This window comes from Eubalaena glacialis, chromosome 10 (genome assembly GCF_028564815.1).
Source record: "Eubalaena glacialis isolate mEubGla1 chromosome 10, mEubGla1.1.hap2.+ XY, whole genome shotgun sequence".
NCBI classification, from domain to species: domain Eukaryota; kingdom Metazoa; phylum Chordata; class Mammalia; order Artiodactyla; family Balaenidae; genus Eubalaena; species Eubalaena glacialis.
In genome coordinates this window covers 37,764,497-37,786,782 of record NC_083725.1, presented here as the reverse complement: position 1 = coordinate 37,786,782, position 22,286 = coordinate 37,764,497, and the positions used below count along the sequence as shown (strand labels likewise).

General features: G+C 36.9%; 1 protein-coding gene across 2 annotated transcripts in view; it reads left to right on the top strand.

The window, feature by feature from the left end:
- Positions 1-22,286, top strand: part of CWF19L2 (CWF19 like cell cycle control factor 2) — a 198,368-nt gene that overhangs the window by 21,340 nt on the left and 154,742 nt on the right. For both annotated transcript variants that reach the window (XM_061202601.1, XM_061202600.1), the window contains exons 4-5: positions 876-986; positions 1,743-1,862. In XM_061202601.1, the coding sequence (XP_061058584.1) occupies positions 876-986; positions 1,743-1,862 (231 nt within the window). The remainder of the gene's footprint in view (positions 1-875; positions 987-1,742; positions 1,863-22,286) is intronic.

Genomic DNA, 22,286 nt, shown 5'->3' with positions numbered 1-22,286 from the left:
GTTTAACCACCCCCCCCCCAAAAAAATGGGAGGGATTTATTATTAGAACACAAAAGTCTCATAGGACATAAAGGAATGCACCTGGGTTTTAGGAATAGCTCGAACTAGAGTCATGAATGCTTTTATGAATCTTCTTACCATCTTCCTTTTTTTCCTCTCTAAGTTCTATTTTTGCTTTTCTTTATATAGATAAATTTTTCGTGAATTCTGTGCCTCATGACAGAAATGGTCTCTGCCAATGCCTTTTGAGTTCTCCTTTGTTATAGAGTAAACCATTTAGCCTTGATTTCAAATTCCTGGAGAGTGACTATGATTGAAATTAATTGGTTCAGGTGCCTACCTCTGAAACAGTCAGCTGTGGCCAGGGATGGAGGTGAACTCCCATGATAATCATTTGGTGTTCACTGTAGTTGAGAAATCTTTTGGAAATGACAGTCGTAGGTTTAGATGGGAGGAGTAAGATGATCCTGAGATTTCTGACTTGGGTAAGTGGGTGGTTGGTGATGCCAGGTAGCTCAATTCAAATATATAGAAGAAGGATCAAGTATTGTGGAAGTAGATGCTGGGTTCACTTTTTGTTCTTACTGTGTTCAGCATGGCATTTAAATATTGTAGGCAGTTGTTTAAATCACGGAAACTTTGGGTGGATAAATTAGAAAGATATCAGTATAATTGTGGTAGTTTAAGTCATGAGAGAGGATTTAATGTCCCAAGGGGAATGTCTAGAGATTAAAAAGTATAATTGGCAAAGACTGGAAACCCAAACAAAGTTGATACTTAAGGGTTGAGAAAAGGAGGAAGAGTGGAACCACACAGAGTTTTTATGTGGAAGTATGTAAATTTGAGAATTCTAATTATATGCTGAATATTCTTAGAGCTCTGAAGATGAGTGGGTTGAGGCTGTTCCCTCCCACACTTCTGGCAAGGAAAAGGCTTGGAAGATGAAAGATGAAAAGTCAGAAAAAGAAGACAACCAAGTTATTCAGGTAAGCTGCCTGATTTTAAACAAAGAAGCGTCAACTTACAAGAGTAGATGAATGTTAAAATGAAAGATGATTGTAATTTATTCAGAAGAAAAACTAGACTTTGTAAACAGTATACTTTTATGAGTAATTTTAGCAATAATGCTGTCTGCTGATCCTTTGGGCTCCCCTTCTTCTCCTGTGGGAAAGTTAGCATTTATCCCTATTTTAGTTCCTCAGAGGGTTTCCTACTTCTGGTTGTTGATAAGGAAGTGGCACTTTTCCCCTTATGTACTTGAAGTCTTGTATTGTTACATCTATCTGACTTTTCTATAGCGAGTAGAGTTCAGTCACAGTTTTTCTTTCCCTTCATTTCATGCCATAATTTTCTTAGCAATGCTTATAGTTGAATAGTTCACAAATTTTGGGTTATAGTTCATACGCCTGAGGAAGAGTGCTATATTTACACTGTTAGCAACAGTGAAGAAAGAAAGGTGAAAAGAACTATGTTTGAGTGCCTGTTGTATATCTGGCATTGGGCTAGATGCCTTAAGTCAGTTTTCTTGTTAACTCCTTAAAACATTCCTGAAAGGTAGGTATTTTAACCCATTTTTACAGGGGAGAGAAGAAGGCTTAGAGAGACTAAGAAACTTGCTTTAAGTTATACAGCCATATGGGATTTAATCCAGGTTTGAGTGCCTCCAGAATCTCTAATTTATTGCTAAGTGTTTAGTGTTGTTCTAATCAATTTAGATTGAAGTGACTTCTTTTTCTTAACAGAGGGATGAATGGATGACTGTTGATTTTATGTCTGTTAAAACTGTGTCATCATTATCACTCAAAGCTGAAAAGGAAACTATAAGGAAAATAGAGCAAGAGAAAACCCAAGCACTTGAACAGGTAAGAACATTTAAAATGCTTTAACTTTCTGATTTGCCTTTAATTGATACACATTTGTGTAAATGCAGTTTTACTTGTAAGATATTATTTTTTGTGGTATTTAATAAATCAGTGGGAACAACTATGAAATGTGATATGTTCTTTTAAATTTTTTTTGTAGGAAATGAGTTTAAATGTATATTATATTTATAAATCTAGGGCATATATGGTTGAGTACAGAATTTGATTTACAGCTGAAAATCTTCAAGGTGAGAATTTAAAGCATTCTTGAGTTGGTAGTGCCTTGAAATGATTGGCAGAAATAACTACCAGTCCTTTCTAAAGGATGACACTGTCAATGTAGGCCTCACAGGTCTCCCAGAAGCAAGTTCTATGGCATTTAAGGTCATAATCTAAAATCATACTATACATGAAAATGTAACGATAGTCCATGAATGAGAGTCATCTGAAACAATAAACAACAGAATCAGACTCATAAAACCTTTATCTTTTGGAATATTTAATAGCTTATATAGTAATAGTAGGTATCGAAAATGTGAATAAGGGTTGAAAGATTAATAAGAAGGTGGATTTGAGAAAGAGCCAATATTAGAAATGAAAAATATTAGAGTTGAAATTAGAAACTTGTAAAATGGTGAAACAACAATACAGGTGAAGACAGAATTAGTGAACAAGAAGATAGTCTTTAAGAATTTAGACTATCAAATTCAAGAATTTGAATGCAACATAGAGGCACAAATAAATGAAAAATATGAAAGAGTGATCATGAAGTCCTATGATCAATGTTTTGTGTTTTTGTTTCTTCCCTAGTTTGATTTTAATTCTGAAAATGTTGGTGTGGTAAACTGTATTGACTTTATAATTAAGTAGCTGCCCATTTGGAACTTTGGGGCCAGAGGTTTTTGGAATATCTTTACTAAGTTCTGTTTTGTCTCTGAGTTAGACCTGAGGAAGTTAGGGGGAAAGTACCAAAGGGGTGTAACCAGTGGGTAGTAGAGCAAGAAAGAGGAGCTGCATGAAGTCAGAAAGTTGATTTTACCCATTGTGATTACATGCTTGCTTCTGAAATCATGCTCTGCTGTTTGTGGGCATGAATGGTCTGGTATGTTCGGGTATCCCTGGCTTATGATCTTAGGTTTTGCACATATTCGTCTGTTCTCTATATCAAACAACAGAATGTAGTAAACTCTTGAGTATCTTTAATACATTGAGATAGTGATTGGTTTTTCTTAGAAATACTGTTACAGAAAACCACCTTTCCTTTCCTAAGAAGCTATAGTACTTTGTCATGCTTATCTTACCAACTTTCCAGCATTGAATTACAGCTTTTCTAATTAATATAATCTTTTCTTACAAATTCTTATGTAAACTTCTCTGATTCAAGTAAGTCAGTGTCTGTTGATTTGCTCATTTGCTTATGTAGTTTTTGTCTTTTTTTTTTTGCACCTATATCATCTTTTCCATTCCTGCTGCTACTCCTAGTTTAAATGCCATTTGTTAGTTGTATGTCTTCACCTCTTTGTCTCATTTATATCATCTTTACTGGAGCTGAGTTAATATATGAAGTGAACTGAAGACAGCCCCTGGAACTAAGAACTGGTTAACATTAAATATTATTATGGTTCAGGCCCTAATTTACTCTTGCCTGGGCAGTTACAATAACGTTTTTGTTTTTCATCATTCTACAACTTATGTCAGACTAACTTTTTCAAAGTACAGCTTTTGTCATGGTATTATTCTGTTTAGAAATCTTCAGTGATTGAAGTTAAGGGGAATGTGTCTTTGCTGTTTGTAGTATTTCCTTTTCCGTGGATGAAGCTCTGCTAGTGGTGTTTCATGCCACCCTCCTTTCTCATTCTGTCCTTGAGGATATGAAGTACATTTTCTATTAGAAAATTTGCGAAGAATAAACTGGGCATACTTGACTTAGCCCTGCCTTTCCTGCTTATGGAACAGACTGCTTGCAGAGATTGTGTGGGGAATGATATGAAGTGGGGGGTTGGTTCAGTGCATTCTACACCTGGGAAAATCTGCCTCATTGTGGGGTTCAGTTAACAGATGCATTTGGTGTTCACTGAAAGAAAAATTCCAATTTAGCCTTCATTAGCAATAAAGGTAATTTTTGTCTTTTATTTCTTATGCTTTTTTTATATTTCTTAACTTGCTCAGAGCCTAGATTGAAAAGAAAGGTGCTATATTTATTATTCTTTTTTAAAGACCACAAAATGCTGCCTGCAAATAGAGTCCAAACACATTAGATTGGACTCTTTCCTTTGGGTGATCTGCATCTCAACCAAAATAGTTTAATTAATTTCTGTTGTATTTCTCTGCAAATTCCTGTCTCTGAATTTTTGTTCATCTGGATTTTTCTAAGTACATGCCCTCTATTCCTGTATGACTGCATCCTGTTTATCCTTCAAGGCCTAACTTGATATATATGATGAAATTCTTATTATTTTGCTTGATTGAAATAAATCTCTGCTTCCTTTATGTTCCTATAGCACTTTATTTGTTCCTTTACTATATAGTACTTGTAGTTTTCTATAAAGCACTGTAATTTAATAGTTTTACCCTGTTTCCCTTATGAGATTATAAACTTCTTGGGAAACTGTAGGTGCTTCTTTTTTTTTTTTTGTATATTTGAAATTGTACAGTATTATTCTTTTACCCATGAATTTATTTTGCTCTGTAAATGCCTGGATTTAGTCCTGTTTTATGATAACCTGTAGTAATTTTTGATTTTTGCTTAGGTAAGAATTCAGATTATTGTGTACAGAAGTAAATCATCTAGACTAATGAGTGAGACAAGCCAGTTTTCAAACATCCACATATTTTCTTTCTTCAAATAATGGTTACAGTTTTAATTTTTATAATAAGTCTTTAAAAGTTTTATTGTATTTTTAATTTAATCTAATTTTTTTATTGAAGTATGGTTGACATACAGTATTAGTTTCAGGTGTACACCTTAGTTGTTCAATATTTTTATAGATTATACTCCATTTAAAGTTATAAAACAATGGCTGTAATTCCCTGTGCTGTACAATATATCCTTGTAGTTTATTTACTTTATACATAGTAGTTTGTACATCTTAATCCCCTACCTCTATTGAGCCCCTTGACCTTACCTTTCCTCACTGGTGACCACTAGTTCTATCTGTGAGTCTGTTTTGTTATATATTCATTTTATTCCACATATAAGTAATAACTACAGTATTTGGCTTATTTCACTAAGCATAAAATCCTGTAGGTCCGTCCATATTGTTGCAAATGGCAGAATTTCATTTATTTTTATCGTTGAGAAATAGTCCTCTGTGTGTGTGTGTGTGTGTGTGTGTGTGTGTGTATCACAACTTGTTTATTCATTCATCTATTGGTGGATACTTAGGTTGCTTCCATATCTTGGCTGTTGTGAATAATTCTGCTATGAACATTGGGTGCATATATCTTTTTGAATTAGTCTTTTCATTTTCTTTGAATATGTACCTCAGGAGTGGAATTTTTGGATCATATGGTAGTTCTATTTTTAGTTTTTTGAGGAAAGTTCTTATTGTTTTCCATAGTGGCTGTACCAATTTACATTCCTACTAGAAATGTACTAGGATTCTCTTTTCTCCACGTCACCAACATGTTATTTGTGGTCTTTTTGATGATGGCCATTCTGACAGGTGTGAGGTGGTACCTCATTGTGGTTTTGATTTGCAATTCCTTGATGGTTAGTGATGTTGAGAATCTTTTCATGTGCCTGTTGGCCATATGTATGTTTTCTTTGGAAAAATGTCTATTCAGGTCTCTGCCCATTTTTTTAATTGGGTTGTGTTTTTGATAGTGAGTTCTTTGAGCTGTTTATATATTTTGAATATTAACCCCTTATCAGAAATATCATTTGCAAATATTTTCTTCCATTCAGTAGGTTGTCTTTCCTTTTGTTGATAGTTTCCTTTGCAGTGTCAAAGCTTTTAAGTTTAATTAGGTTCCATTTGTTTATTCTGGGTTTTTTTCCTTTACCTGAGGTGATAGATACAGAAAAATACTGCTACAATTTATTGGAAAGAGTGTTTTGCCTATGTTTTCTTCGAGATTTCTGGTTTCTGTTCTTACATTTAGGTCTTCAATCCATTTTGAGTTTATTCTTTGTATATGGTATTAGAGAATGTTCTAATTTCATTCTTTTACATATAGTTGTCCATTGTCCTAGCACCACTTACTGCAGAGACTGTTTTTCTCCATTGTATATTCTTGTCTCCTTTGTCATAGATCAGTTGAACCACTGGTGTGTGCGTTCATTTCTTAGCTGCCTATTCTGTTCTGTTGATCTATGTGTGTGTTTTTGTGCCAGTACCATACTGTTTGGATTACTATAGCTTTGTAGTAATGTCTAAAGTGAGGGAGTGTGATACCTCCAGCTCTTTTCTTTTTTCTCAAGATTGTCTTGGCTATTTGGGGTCTTTTGTTGTTCCATATAAATTTTAGGATTATTTATTCTAAATCTTTGAAAAATGTCTTGGGTATTTTAATAGGGATTGCTTTGGGTAGTATGGATATTATAATAGCATTCTAACAATTTGTGAACATGGTATATCTTTCTATTTCTTTTATCATCTTTAATTTTCTTCATCTTTGTCCTGTATTTTCAGAGTATAGGTCCTTTACCTCCTTGGTTAAGTTTATTCTGAGGTATTTTATTCTTTTTTGATACAATTGTAAATGGGATTTTTTTTCTTGAATTCTCTTTCTGATAATTCATCATTAGTATATAGAAAAGCAACAGATTTCAGTGTGCTAATCTGTATTCTGAACTTTTATAAAATTTATTTCTTAGTTTTAATAGTTTTCTGGTGAAGACTTTAGGGTTTTCTATATATAGTATCATGTCATGGGCAAATAGTGTCAGTTTTACTTCTTCCTTTCCAATTTTGATGCCTTTAATTTCTTAATCTTGTCTGATTGATGTGGGTAGGTCTTCCAATACTATGTTGAATGAAAGTGGAGAGAGTGGGCAACATTGTCTTGTTCCTGATTTTATTTTATTTTATTTTTTATTTATTTATTTATTTATTTTAAACAGGATTCTTTTTTTTTAAGTTTTTAAAAAATTTATTTATTTATTTATTTATTTATTTTTAGCTGTGTTGGGTCTTCGTTTCTGTGCGAGGGCTTTCTCTAGTTGCGGCAAGTGGGGGCCACTCTTCATTGTGGTGCGCGGGCCTCTCACTATCGCGGCCTCTCTTGTTGCGGAGCACAGGCTCCAGACGCGCAGGCTCAGTAGTTGTGGCTCACGGGCCCAGTTGCTCCGCGGTATGTGAGATCTTCCCAGACCAGGGCTCGAACCCGTGTCCCCTGCATTGGCAGGCAGATTCTCAACCACTGCGCCACCAGGGAAGCCCTATTTTATTTTTTTATGCTTGACTTAATGAAAAATTTTTTTATTGGAGTATAATTGCTTTGCAATGTTGTGTTAGTTTCTGCTGCAGAACAAAGTGAATCAGCTATATGTATAGATATATTCCCTCCCTCTTGAGCCTCCTTCCAACCCCCGCCCCATCCCACTCATCTAGTTCATCACAGAGCACCGAGCTGAGCTCCCTGTGCTATACAGCAGCTTCCCACTAGCTATTTATTTTACACATGGTAGTGTATATAGGTCACTGCCACTCTCAATTCGTCCCACTCTTCCCTTCCCCCACATGTCCGGAAGTCCATTCTCTACATCTACGTTTCTTTTCCTGCCCTGGAAATAGGTTCTTCAGTACCATTTTTCTAGATTCCATATATATGCCTTAATGTACAGTATTTGTTTTTCTCTTTCTGACTTACTTCACTCTGTATGACAGACTCTAGGATCATCCTCATCAATAAAAATGACCCAATTTTGTTCCTTTTTATGGCTGAGTATTATTCCGTAGTATATATGCACCATATCTTCTTTATCCATTCATCTGTCGATGGACATTTAGGTTGCTTCCATGTCCTGGCTATTGTTAATAGTGCTGCAGTGAACATTGTGGTTCATATATCTTTTGAATTATGGTCTTCTCAGGGTATATGTCCAGTAGTTGGATTGCCGGGTCATATGGTAGTTTTATTTTTAGTTTTTTAAGGAACCTCCATACTGTTCTCCAAAGTGGCTGTATCAATTTATGTTCTCACCAACAGTGCAAGAGGGTTCTCTTTTCTCCACACCCTCTCCAGCATTTATTGTTTGTAGATTTCTTGATAATGGCCATTCTGACTGGTGTGAGGTGATACCTCATAGTAGTTTTGATTTGCATTTTTCTAATAATTAGTGATGTTGAGCATCTTTTCATGTGTTTGTTGGCCAGCTGTATGTCTTCTTTGGAGAAATGTCTATTTAGGTCTTTGACCCAGTTTTGGATTGGGTTTTTTTTTGACATTTAGCCGTATGAGCTGTGTGTATATTTTGGAGATTAGTCCTTTGTCACTTGCTTCGTTTGCAAATATTTTCTCCATTCTGAGGGTTGTTTTTTCGTCTTGTTTATGGCTTCACTTGCTGTGCAAAAGCTTTTAAGTTTCATTAGGTCCCATTTATTTATTCTTGTTTTTATTTTCATTACTCTAGGAGGTGAGTCAAAAAGGATCTTGTTGTGATTTATGTCAAAAAGTGTTCTTCCTGTGTTTTCTTCTAAGAGTTTTATAGTGTCTAGCCTTACATTTAGGTCTTTAATCCATTTTGAGTTTATTTTTGTGTATGGTGTTAGGGAGTGTTCTAATTTCATTCTTTTACATGTTGCTGTCCAGTTTCCCCTGCACCATTTATTGAAGAGACTGTCTTTTCTCCATTGTATATTCTTGTCTCCTTTGTCAAAGATCAGGTGGCCGTAAGTGTGTGGATTTATCTCTGGGCTTTCTTTTCTGTTCCATTGATCTATATTTCTGTTTTTGTGCCAGTACCATACTGTCTTGATTACTGTAGCTTTGTAGTATAGTCTGAAGTGAGGGCTCCTGATTCCTCCAGCTCCATTTTCTTTCTGAAGATTGTTTTGGCTATTTGGGATCTTTTGTGTTTCCATACAAATTGTAAAATTTTTCCTCTAATTTTGTTCAAAATGCCATTGGTAATTTGATAGGGATTGCATTGAATCTGTAGATTGCTTTGGGTAGTATAGTCATTTTCACAGTGTTGACTCTTCCAGTCCAAGAACATGGATCTCTCCATTTGTTTGTGTCATTTCTGATTTCTTTCATCAGTGTCCTATAGTTTTCTGCATACAGGTCTTTTGCCACCTCAGGTAGGTTTATTCCTAGGTATTTTATTCTTTTTGTTGCAGTGGTAAATGGGATTTTTTCCTTAATTTCTCTTTCTGATTTTTCAGTGTTAGTATATAGTAATGCAAGAGATTTCTATATTAATTTTGTGTTCTTTGCCTTTACTAATTTCATTGATTAACTCTAGCAGTTTTCTGGTGGTATCTTTAGGATTTTCCAAGTATAGTATCCTGTCATCTGCAAACAATGACAGTTGTACTTCTTCATTTCCAGTTTGTATTCCTTTTATTTCTTTTTCTTCTCTGATTGCTGTGGCTAGGAATTCCAAAACTATGTTGAATAATAGTGGTGAGAGTGGGCACTCTTGTTACTGATGTTAGAGGAAATGCTTTCAGTTTTTCACCATTGAGAATAATGTTTGCTGTGGGTTTGTCATATATGGCCTTCATTATGTTGAGGTAGGTTCTCTCTAATCCCACTTTCTGGAGAGTTTTTATCATAAATGGGTGTTGAATTTTGTCTAAAGTTTTTTCTGCATCTTTTGAGATTATCATATGGTTTTTATCCTTCAGTTTCTTAACATGGTGTATCACAGTGATTGATTTGCGTATATTGAAGAATCCTTGCATCCCTGGGATAAATCTCAGTTGATGATGGTGTATGATCCTTTTAATGTCTTCCTGGATTCTGTTTGCTAGTAATTTTTTGAGGATTTTTACATCTATGTTCAGCAGTGGTATTGAACGGTAATTTTCTTTTTTGTGTGATATCTTTGTCTGGTTTTGGTATCAGGGTGATGGTGGCCTCGTAGAATGAGTTTGGGAGTGTTCTTCCCTCTGCAATTTTTTGGAAGAGTTTCAAAAGGATAGGTGTTAGCTCTTCTCTAAATCTTTGTTAGAATTCGCCTGTGAAGCCATTTGGCCCTGATCTTTTGTTTTTTGGGAGTTTTTAAATCACAGTTTCAATTTCAGTACTTGTGATTGGTCTGTTTATATTTTCTGTTTCTTCCTGGTTCAGTTTTGGAAGGGTGTACCTTTCTAAGAATTTGTCTGTTATTTCCAGGTTGTCCATTTTTTGGCATATAGTTGCTTGTAGTAGTCTCTTAACAATATTTTGTATTTCTGTGGTGATAGTTGTAACCTCTTTTTCATTTCTAATTTTATTGATTTGAGTTCTCTCTCTTTTTTTCTTGATGAGTTTGGCTAATGGTTTATCAATTTTGTCTTCTCAAAGAACCAGCTTTTAGTTTCATTGATTTTTGCTGTTGTTTTCATTGTTCTATTTCATTTATTTCTGCTCTGATTTTTATGATTTCTTTCCTTCTATTAACCTAGGGCTTTGTTTGTTCTTCTTTTTCTAGTTGATTTATGTGTAAGATTAATTTGTTTATTTGAGATTTTTCTTGTTTCTTGAGATAGGATTGTATTGCTATAAACTTCCCTCTTAGAACTGCTTTTGCTGCATCCCATAGATTTTATGTCCTTGTGCTTTCATTGTCATTTGATTCTAGGTATTTTTTGATTTCCTCTTTGATTTTTTTCAGTGATCTCTTGGTTATTTAGTAGCACATTGTATAGCTTCCGTGTGTTTGTGTTTTTTACAGTTTTTTTCCCTGTAATTGATAGCTAGTCTCATATTGTTGTCCAAAAAGATGCTTGATATGATTTCAATTTTCTTAAATTTATTGAGGCTTGATATGTGACCCAAGATGTGATATATCCTGGAGAATGTTCCGTGTGCACTTAAGAATAACGTTATTCTGCTTTTGGATCGAATGTTCTGCAGATATCAACTAAGTCCATCTGGTCTAATGTGTCATTTAAGGCTTGTGTGTCCTTGTTAATTTTCTTTCTGGATGATTTGTCCATTGGTGTAAGTGTAAAGTCCCCCACTATTATTGTGTTACTGTTGATTTCCCCTTTTATGGCTGTTAGCCTTTGCGTTACATATTGAGGTGCTTCTATGTTGGGTGCATAAATAGTTAGAATTGTTATGTCTTCCTCTTGGTTTGATCACTGAATCACTATGTAGTGTTCTTCTTTGCCTCTTGTAATAGTTTTATTTTAAAGTCTATTTTATTTGATATGAGTATTGGTACTCCAGCTTTCTTTTGATTTCCATTTGCATGGAATATCTTTTTCTATCCCCTCACTTTCAGTCTGCACGTGTCCTTATGTCTGAAGTGGGTCTCTTGTAGACAACATGTATAAGGGTCTTGTTTTTGTATCCATTCAGACAGTCATTGTCTTTTGGTTGGAGGATTTAATCCATTTACATTTAAAGTAATATGTATGTTCTTATTACCATATTTTTAATTGTTTTGGCTTTGTTTTTGTAGGTATTTTTCTTCTCTTGTGTTTCCTGCCTAGAGCAGTTCCTTTAGCATTTGTCATAAAGCTTGTTTGGTGGTGCTGAATTCTCTTAACTTTTGCTTGTCTGTAAGGCTTTTGATTTCTCTGTTGCATCTGAATTAGATCCTTACTGGATAGAGTAATATTGGTTGTATGTTTTTCCCTTTCATCAATTTAAATATATCTTGCCTCTCCCTTCTGGCCTGCAGAGTTTATGCTGAAAGATTAGCTGTTAACCTTATGGAAATTCCCTTGTATATTTTTTGTTCCTTTTCCCTTGCTGCTTTTAATATTTTTTCATTGTGTTAATTTTTGTTAGTTTGATTAATGTGTGACTCGGCATGTTTCTCCTTGGATTTATCTTGTATGGGACTCTGCATTTCCTGGACTTCATTGACTATTTCCTTTCCCATGTTAGGTTTTTGTCTATAATCTCTTCAGATATTTTCTCAGACCATTTCTCTTTCTCTTCTAATTCTGGGACCCCTATAATTCGAATGCTGGTGTGCTAAATGTTGTCCCAGTGGTCTCTGAGACTGTCCTCCGTTCTTTTCATTGTTCTTTATTCTGCTTTGCGGCAGTTATTTCCGCCATTTTTTTTTGTTTTTAGCATGTTTATTGGAGTATAATTGCTTTGCAATGGTGTGTTAGTTTTTTCTGTATTTCCACCATTCTGTCTTTCAGCTCACTTATCCATTCTTCTGCCTCAGTTATTCTGCTATTGATTCCTTCTAGTGTATTTTTAATTTCGGTTATTGTGTTGTTCATCACTGATTGTTTGTTTTTTAGTTCTTCTAGGTCCTTGTTAAACATTTTTTGCATCTTCTCGATCCTTTCTATTTCCGAGATTTTGGATCATCTTTACTATCATTACTCTGAATTCTTTTCAGATAGATTGCCTATTTCCTCTTCATTTATTTGGTCTTGTGGGTTTTTACCTTGTTCCTTCATCTGCAAGATATTTCTCTGTTTTCTTATTTTGTTTAACTTACTGTGTTTGAGGTCTCCTTTCCCCAGGCTGCAGGGTTGTAGTTCCTCTTTCTTCTGGTCTCTGCCCCCAGTGGGTGAGGTTTGTCCAGTGGCTTGTGTAGGCTTCCTGGTGGGAGGGCTGGTGCCTGCATTCTGGTGGGTGGAGTTGAGTCCTTTCCATCTGTTGGGAAGGACCATGTCATGTGGTGTGTTTGGGGTGTCTGTGAGCTTAGTACGACTTTAGGCAGCCTGTCTGCTGATGGGTGAGTATGTGTTCCTGTTTTGCTTGTTGTTTGTGTGAGGCAACTAGCGCTGGGGGCTGCAGGCAGTTGGGTGGATCTGGGTCTTGGATTCAGATAGAGACCTCCATGAGAGCTTTTGCTGATTAAAATTTTCTGGGACTGGGAATTCTCAGGCAGTCCAGTATCCTGGACTCTGTCCTCCTCCCCCAGAGGCTCAGGCCCAACTTTTGGGCGGGGAGCCAAGATCCCACAAGCAGCTTGTCATGGATTAAAGAAAAAAAAAGAGACAAACAAAACCCCAAATGGTAAAAGCAAAATCAAATGAGCAAAAGCAAAGAAACACACACACACACAAACACACACAGAAGAAACAAAAACAGAACGAAAGAAAACAAAAAACAAGAGAACAGCCAAAGAATCCCAAAACGAAATTAAACAATTAAAAACAAAACTAACAAAAACACAAAACAAAAAAAATCAAAGCAGAGTGCCAACTGAAGAATAAAACAAAGAAAACAAAACAGATGAAAATGATGCAAAAACAAAAAAGAAATGGGTACAAAACCCACAGAACAGAATAGCAAAGGGAAAATGGAAATACAAAAACATTTTTAAAATATATTAAAAAACGATGAAAAAGCACAGAACAACAGAAAAGCAAAGTAAAAATAAAAATATAAAAAGATCGAAAGTATGTTAAAAAAACTCGAGACTAAATAAAAGTAAAAATTTTAAAAACCCCAAAAAACCAACAGCAACAACAACAAAGAAAAAGAAAAAAAAACCCCAAAACAGCAGATTTAACAACAGAATGAATCAAAACTGAGTAAAATTAATAGTAATAATAATGTTTTCCTGGGGTCTCAGCTGTTATTGTCCTTGCCTTGAGCTACAGCCCACCTCTGCCTCCTCAGGAGACCCTCCAATGCCTCTATGCTGGTCTCTGGACCTGCTGTGGGCCCTGTGGGGACAGCTGAGACTCTGATCTGGCCCCACTCGTGTGTGTGCTTGTCCCCAAAGTCCACAGCTGCCAGTGCTAGACCATTTTCATTTGTGGGAATGCTCATTGTCCTTTCAGATATTCCATAGGCACAGGGTCTACTTAGCTGATTATGGGGATTTAATTTGCCGCTTGTGCAACTGATGGAAAGATTTTCGTTCCTCTTTTTTAGTTGCCCCACCCCTGGGGCTCAGCTGTGATTTTACCCCCATCTATGTGTGTGGGCCACCCACAGGAGTCTGCTCCCAAGGCTTCCCTGGAGCAGTTGGGTCTGTCCTGGTGAGGACAGGGTGCAGAGGTGGCGCGGCTACTGGGATAGTGGAAGCCCCAGCGGTGCCAGGTGTATGGGGAAGCTGGCAGCCATGGGCGCAAGAGATATGGCCCTAGTGGGAACCTTTTTCTAGTGCCCAGTGGCATGCGTGTGAGGGCCAGCCCTGGCCAGTCTTTTTTTAGCGCCTGGCGGCAGATGCGCAAGGGCTAGCCCTGTCTGGGTTTTTTGTAGTGCCCAGCGACAGGCGCATGAGGGCCAGCCGTGGCAGGGCCTTTTGTATTGCCTGGTGCTAGGCGCTGGCGTGTGGAGAGAGACTGGCTACAGTGGTGGCTCCACCCCCTGCGTGTGACTCAGCAGTAGCGCCCTGCTTCCATGGCATTCTGGTTTTCCTCCATAGGCATTCTCTGTTGCCATTTCCTCCCTCCTGTTCCCTCAGGCCATCTCCCCACAGCCAACAGCAGTTCTTGCCCCAGGTTTGCTCTCCAATCCCCATGCTCCAACTCCCAGCCCCCATGTGCACTGTTGGACACACATCCCAGTCTGGGGCACTTAGGGCCATGGTACGGACTGTCTTTGTGTTTTCACTCTGTCCCATCTGCCACAGGTCGGTCGCTTCACCCTCCACCGACAGCCTCAAATGCTTCCCTTCTCTCCCAACTGATTTCCTCATTGGTGAGGGGGCTTCCCCGGATGAGGGAATTTCTCCCCTGCTTCAGCTCCCACCACTGGCATGCAGGTGCTGTCCCACTTCCTCTCCTCCTCCTTCTCCTTTCTTTCTTCCTACCCAGTTATGCAGGGATCTTTATAGTCCTTTTCAGTGTCCAAGGTCTTCTGCTAGTGTATAGCTGGTGTTCTTTGAGAATTGTTGCGTCTGTAAATGTATTCCTGATGCATCCATGGAGAGAGAGGAACTCCACATCCTCCTACTCCTCTGCTGTCTTGGAACCCCTTTGTTCCTGATTTTAGAGGAAAAGCTTTCCGCTTTTCATCATCAAGTATGAGGTTAGCTGTGGATTTGTCACAAATGGTCTTTATTATGTTGAGATATTTTCCCTCTATACCAACTTTGATGAGAGTTTTTGTCACCAAAGGACGTTGAATTTTGTCAAATGCTTTTTGTGTGTCTGTTGAGATGATCATGTGATTTTTTTCCTCCTTTTGTTAATGTGGTGTATCATATTGATTGGTTTGCACATATTGAACCATCCCTGCATCCCTGGAATAAATCTCACTTGATCATTATGTATGATCCTTTTTATATATTGTTGAATTTGGTTTGCTAATATTTTCTTGAGGATATTTGGATCTTTATTCATCGGAGATATTCACCTGTAATTTTTTTTTTTTGGTAGTGTCTTTGTCTTATTTTAGTATTGGGGTAATTAGCGATGGCCTCATAGAATTAATTTGGGAATGTTCCCTCTTCCTCAGTTTTTTGGAGGTGTTTGAGAAGGTATAGATATTAGTTCTTTTATATATGTTTGGTAGACTTCTGCCAGGAATGGATTTGTTCCTGAATTTTTGTTTGTTGAGAGTTTTTTAAAGTATAAATTCAATTTTACTACTAGTGATCTTTCTGTTTATATGGTCTATTTTGTCCTGATTCAGTCTTGTAAGTTTTTATGTTTCTAGAAGTTTGTTGATTTCTTCTAGGTTGTCCAATTTGTTGGCATTTTAACTGTTCATAGTATTCTGTTATGATATTTTTGTATCTCTGTGATAGCAGTTGTTATATTTTCTCTTTCAGTTCTTATTTTGTTTATTTGGGTCCTCTCTCTTTTTTTCTTGATGAATCTGCCTAAAGGCTTATCAGTTTTGTTTATCTTTTCAAAAAATCAACTCTTGGTTTCATTGGTCTTTTCTATTTTTTTTCTTTTTTGTTCTTTGTTTTATTTATTTCCTCTCTGATCTTAATTGCTTTCTTCTTTCTGCTTTTGTTTGTTCTTCTTTTTCTAATTCCGTTAGATGGTAGGTTAGGTTGTTTATGAGATTTTTATTGTTTCTTGAGGTTGGCCTTTTACTGCTGTAAACTTACCTTTAGAACTACTTTTGCTGTGTAGCACAGATTTTAGAAAGTTGTGTTTTTATTTTCATTTGTCTAGAGGTTTTGTTTGATTTCCTCTTTGATTTCATTGACCCATTGGTTTTTCTTTTAGTAGCATATTGTTGAGTCTCCACATTTTGTGTTTTTTTCCATTTTTCTTCCTGTTATTGATTTTTAGTTTTATGCCTTGTGGTTGGAAAAACTGCTTGATATAATTTCTGTCTTCTTAAATTAGTTGAGACTTGTTTTTTGGCCTCCTATGTGATCTATTCTGGAAAATGTTCCACATGCACTTGAAAAGAATGTGTATTCTACTGTTTTTGGTTGGAGTGTCCTGTAGATATCTACTAAGTCCATCTGGTCCAAAGTATCATTTAAGATTACTGTTTTCTTATTGTTTTCCTGTCTGGATGATTTGTTCATTGATGTAAGTGGGGTGTTAAAATCCTCTGCTATTATTTGTTATTGTCAATTTCTCCTTTTATGTCTGTTAATATTTACTGTGTATATATATTTAGGTGCTCCTATATTAGGTGCATACATGTTAATGAGTGTTACCTCCTCTTCTTGCATTGAAATCCTTTTCTTTAATAATGCCCTTCTTTATCTTTTTTTATTGACTTTATTTTAAAAATTTGTCTGAAATGAGTACTTCTACCCCTGCTTTCTTGTCATTTCCATTTGCATGAATTATTTTTTTCTATCCCATCACTTTCAGTTTCTGTGTTTGTCTTTATGTTTGAAGTGAGTCTCTTATAAGAAGCATTTAGATGGGTCTTGTTTTTCTTTTTATCCAATCAGCTGCTCTGTGTCTTTCGATTGGATCATTTAGTCCATTTACATTTGAAGTGATTATTGATAGGTGTGTCCTTATTCCCATTTTGTTACTTGTTTACTGGTTGTTTTTTCAGTTCGTCTTTGTTCTTTTCTTCTTTTAGTTCCTTCCCTTGGGGTTTGATGATTTTCTTTAGTGGTATGCCTGTGTTCCTTTTTTTTAGATTTTTTTGTATGTATTACAGGTTTTTGATTTGCAGTTACCGTATGGTTCATCTATGTTGACCTATAACTATATTTACGTGTTTTAAACTGGTAGTCATTTAAGTTCAAACACATTCTAAATGATTTACATTTTTCTAATCCCCTTCACCACATTTTGTGTTTTTAATGACGTATTTTACATATTCACGTTTTCCCTTAACTGTTCATTGTAGTTATAGTTGATCTCACAGTTTTTTGTCTCAATCTTAGTAAGAGCCTATTTAAGTGATTGAGCCATAGGCTTTACTATGTATTTGCGTTTACTAGTGGGATTTTCCCTTTCCTATAGATTCTTACTTGTTGTAGCTTTTTCTTTTCCACTTAGAGAAAATGCTTTAACATTTTTTTAGGGTTGGTTTAGTACCCTCTGTGCTTCCTGTACCTGGATTTCTGTTTCCTTCTTCAGGTTCTGGCAGTCCATAATTTCATCAAACACATTTTTGCCCTGCCTCTCTCTCTCTTTTCTCCTTCTAGGACCCCTATAGTGTGAATGTTGGTATGCTGGATGTTGTCTTAGAGATCCCTTAAGTGTTCTCATTTTTTTTAAACCTCATTTTTCTTTTTCTGTTCAGATTGAGTTAATTTTTATTTCACCTTCTTCTGTATTACTTTGTCTGCTGTTGGTTCCTTCTAATGTGTTTTGCATTTCAGTTAGTGTGTTCTTCAGTTCTGTCTTTTAAAAATGTTTTTTAGTTCCTTTTTAAAATTCTCACTCTGTTCTTCTATTCTTTCCTCTAATTTAGTCAGTATTCCTATTACTAATGCTTTGAACTCTTTGTATATTAAGTTGTTCATTGCTGTTTTGTTAGTTGTTTTCTTTAGGGTTTTTCTCTTGTTCTTTCAGTTGAAACAGTCTTCTTTCTTCTCATTTTGCTTAACTTCCTCTGTGCCTGTGATATTAGGTGAAACATTTACCTATTCTGATCTTGAAGGAGTGTCCTTGTGTGGGAGCATTTCTATGCAGTCTCCATGTGTCCAGTGGCTTTGATGGGAGAACTGGATCTGACCTGAGCATGAGTCACATCTTTCCACAGGGTGTGCTGGCAGCTGTCACCTTTGTAGGAGGTGAGACTGAGATGGAGGGACTAGAGTCAGAGCCAGGTGTGAGCCTGGGGTTCTTCTCTGCTCAGTGACCAACACCACCTTACTGGAGGTGGGGTAGGGCCCCAAGTTCCTGGAGCAGAAGCCCTGTGATTTGGGAGTGAGCTGGCTCCATTCCCTTTAAGTGTGTGCTCTTTTTGTTCCTAGCACCAGTACTTTGCCCCAGAGGGGACCAGTATTGGAGCAAGAGGGGCCAGAGTGGGTGCTCGGCAAAGGTCAGGTGTGGGCTGTGGTGGTCTGGACCCCAGTCTGAGTTTCGGACCTCACCCAATGAGCTGCTTCCGTAATCAGCTGCAGTGACTGCTGCCTCCCCCCACCCCCGTCAGATGCCATTCTGGGTCAGGTTAGATCTGTCCATCAAAACAGCATACTCCCCTCAGTCCTGCAGCCCTTGCCCCAGTTTGGAGCTGCATGACATAGCAAGAGAGGCTGGAATGGGCACTTGGCTTTGGTCAGGGAGTGGGCTGTGGTGGTCCCAGCCCAGTCAGAGTTACAGACTGCTCCTGATGCGCTGCCTCGCCAAGCACCTTCAGTGGTTGCCGTCACTCCATTCAGATGCAGTTCCAGATTTGAGCAGGGTTCATTTCTCACAACTGTGTACTCTTCTTGGGTGCAGCATCCCTTGCCCCAGTGTGGAACTGTGCCATGGAGCAAGTGGTGCTGTAGCAGGCACTTGGCTTAGGCTGGAGCATGGGCTAGGGGTGTTGCAGGAAACTGGCCAGAGTCCTGGGGCAGTTTAAGTCTGCTTCTGCTGCCTCGTTTCGAGAGTAATCAAATTTGTGTGTGCTCTTCATGAGCGGAGTCTAGGTTTCTTACAGTCCCCTTGTTAGTCCCACTGGTTTTCAAATCAGCTAAGGGGACTTGTCTTCTTGGCGTTGGACCCCAGGGCTAGGGAACCCAATATGTGGCTTGAATTGCTCACCCCCCAGGGAGGATCTCTGAGTCCATGTAATCTCCTTCCTTTTCTGTGTCCCCTCCCAGGGTCACAATTCCTGACTTGACTGCTCCTCTTCTCTTCCTACCTGAATCTGTGTGGATTTTTCTTACAGCCTTTGTTGTATGAGTCTTTCTCCCAGTCTCCTGTTGGTTTTCAGTGAGAATTGTTCCACATGTAGATGTATTTTTGCTGTGTTCTTGGAGGGAAGTGAGCTCCACATCCTCCTACTCCACTATCTTGATCTTTCCTTCCTACATCATCATATTCTTAACACATGATAAATATTTGGTTTATTTTGAGGAAAATACAGCCCTTGCCTTAGAATCAAATGATAATTCTTATAATGGGAGTGAAGATAAATGAAGATCATAGAAAGTAGACTAAAATGATGGTCCTTAACTGAAGCTTCAGTGTGAAGCGTGTTGATTTCATATGTCTTCTTTATATTGAGGATATCATTTCTTTTGTGCTTTATGCTAATGTTTTTCATATTGTGAGTCAGAAATTTATTGCAGTCATCATTTAAAAATATAAGCTATCAGCATGTATTACATGTAACAAATATACGTTTTGTTTCCTAAAACCTTTGTTTTGGATACACATACACACAGAAAATCTCTCTATGGGTCAAGGTCACAGAAAAGCTTGAAAGCCAGTGCTCAAGTCTTTGTGTCTTCTTGGCTTCTTATGCCCACATTGTGCTGTAAGCTACAGGTCTATGGCACATATCTATAAAACCAGTCTATAGCATATAGAGATGCATACCAATTTTTCAACCTTTTTTCATAAGCAGGACATCTCCCCACTCCAGTCCTTGGCTTTGTTTCCATTCCCCTGTATATGCTGGAACACCTTTAGTATCTGTTATCTTTTAGAAATTGAACTAAGGACTAACATTTTCTGCTTGCACATAGAGCCCAGTAGTCATGTGGCTTCAGTTATGCTTACTGCTTTGCATTTCTCTTCTGTTTCTGGTCCACAGAGAGGGGTTTATCTTGTTTTGAACTTAGCAGTGTTTTATATTTTGTATATCTTTTCGGTTTGTCCTGAGCAGAGACAAACATGGCAACATGAATTGAACTTTAATAAATCTCTTGACTAGAAGGTCTGAGCATGTTTTAGAGATTGATTCATGTTGATATATTTTATTTCTATTTTATTCCTTTCAATCACTGTATAGTCTTTCATAATCTAACTCTGCCATTCTGTAAATATCCATTCCTCTTGGAATGGATATTTTGTTTTTCACTCTTACAAACTATTACAAGCAGTGCTAAATTTCTCCATAGTGCATATTTAGAAGTGGAATTGCTAAGTTATTAAGTATGCACCTATTTTCTTTTACAAACACTTGCAAAGAGATTATATCAATTTATTGTGCCCCAACAATGTATGTTTCTTAACCATACTTAGTATCTGTATTGTCAAACTTTAAAATTATGTCATGCTGATTAATGTGTGAGAAATGGTATTTCATGTATTAAAATGCATTCCTCTGATTACTAGGAGAGATCTTTTCTTTTTTTTTATCATTTAGATTTTTTATAGTATGAACTGCTTGTTTATGTTTTCTGTTGTTTATCTTTTTCTTACTGATGGTAGTTCTTTATATGCTCAGTCTTGTGTCTTGTGTGTACTTTCAGATAGTATCTCATAATTCGTCTTACCAGTTGTCAATTGTCCTCCTCAGTTTGTAATTTTAGTCTTTGTTATCCTGTTGAGTATCTGATGTGTATCTCTTTGCGTGTCCAAATAAGACCACTGGAAGAAATTGTAGATACTGTGAGATTTTACAGTAGGCTAAAAAGGGAGGTGGCAGAGTCTTTTTGTGTATACATTATAAGAAATCAAATCCTTACTACTTCGCTTATCCCTCTAAGTTAACCTTTAACTTAAACATTTTTTTGTTTGTTTTTTGTTTTTTTCTATTTTTTGGCCACACCATGTGACATGTGGGATCTTAGTTCCCAGACCAGGGATCGGACCCGCGCCCCCTGCAGTGGAAGCACGGCGTCTTAACCACTGGACCGCCAGGAAATTCCTAACTTAAATTTTGTTCTTTGGAGATTCTGTACTTTTTTGTCAGCTCATGAATATATTTTAAATGCTTTTTAAAAATTTTTTATCCAACATTTTTGTTTTCAAAGGTTGGTTCTGGAAGCTAACGTTTAACTCTTTCCATTCTTCTCTATCTAATTGCCATTATTAGTTCTAATAATTGCCATTATTAGTTCTAAGAAGCATTTTCTGACCCCCTAAGTCAAACTGGATACCCCTAGTATATGTTTCTGTAGCAGTCTTTACTTTCATAGCACTCTTCTATGTTAATATTGCTTGTCTTTCTCCTTTCTCAAGGCCATAATTTCTTTGATGGTGAGGACTATGCCTGGCTTATTAATTATAGCCCCAGTACCTGGCATAGTGCTTGGAACACAGTAGACACTTGCATTGTGACTAGGCTACTGTCATCTTTTTCCTGATTACTGCCACAGTCTTCTTACTGGTTTCCTACCTATAAAGTTGCTTTTCTCCAGTCTTTTCTCCACTCTGAAACCAGTTTGCTCTTTGTGTAACACGAAGCTGATCATGTTTATGACTCAGCATTGCCCCAGCAGAAAGCTCCAATAGCAGTTTAAAGTGGTTCCTGTGGCCTAGTCCCTGATTATTCTACAACCTAATCTCTTATTGCTATTCATTCATGCTTCTCAAGTTTTAGCCAGTCTGAATTACTTTGTTCCCTAAAGGTGCAGTGCTTTTTCTTTCCTCTTGGGTTTTATGAACATGCTTTTATTCCTAAACTTGGAACCTCTTAATTCTCTCTTTTCCCACAGAAGAAACTGGCTAATTCTTGCTCATAGGTCTAATAGTACTCATATTACTTCCTTTAGGAAGTCTTTGATTTGTCAGCATGAGAGGAGTTTGAATTGTGTATGGCTTTAACACTCTGTACTTCTGTCTTCAAAGCACTTGTCAGTTACTTGTATATTGTCTGTATTCCTCACTATCTCATAAGCTAGCAAGGACTGTGTTAGGCATATTGACTATTACATCTTCTGCATCTAGCACAGTTCTGATTCATGGTAGGCATTCAATAAAAGCATTGAATGAATGTTAATTTAGACATTATTTCCTGCAAGTTGGAAAAGAGCGTGTCTTAAGAGTTTTTAAAGTATTTCCCTAAGGTTACAATTGTTAACTGAGTCTCAGATTTTTAATTTATTAATATATTTTATGGTGGGGTTATTTT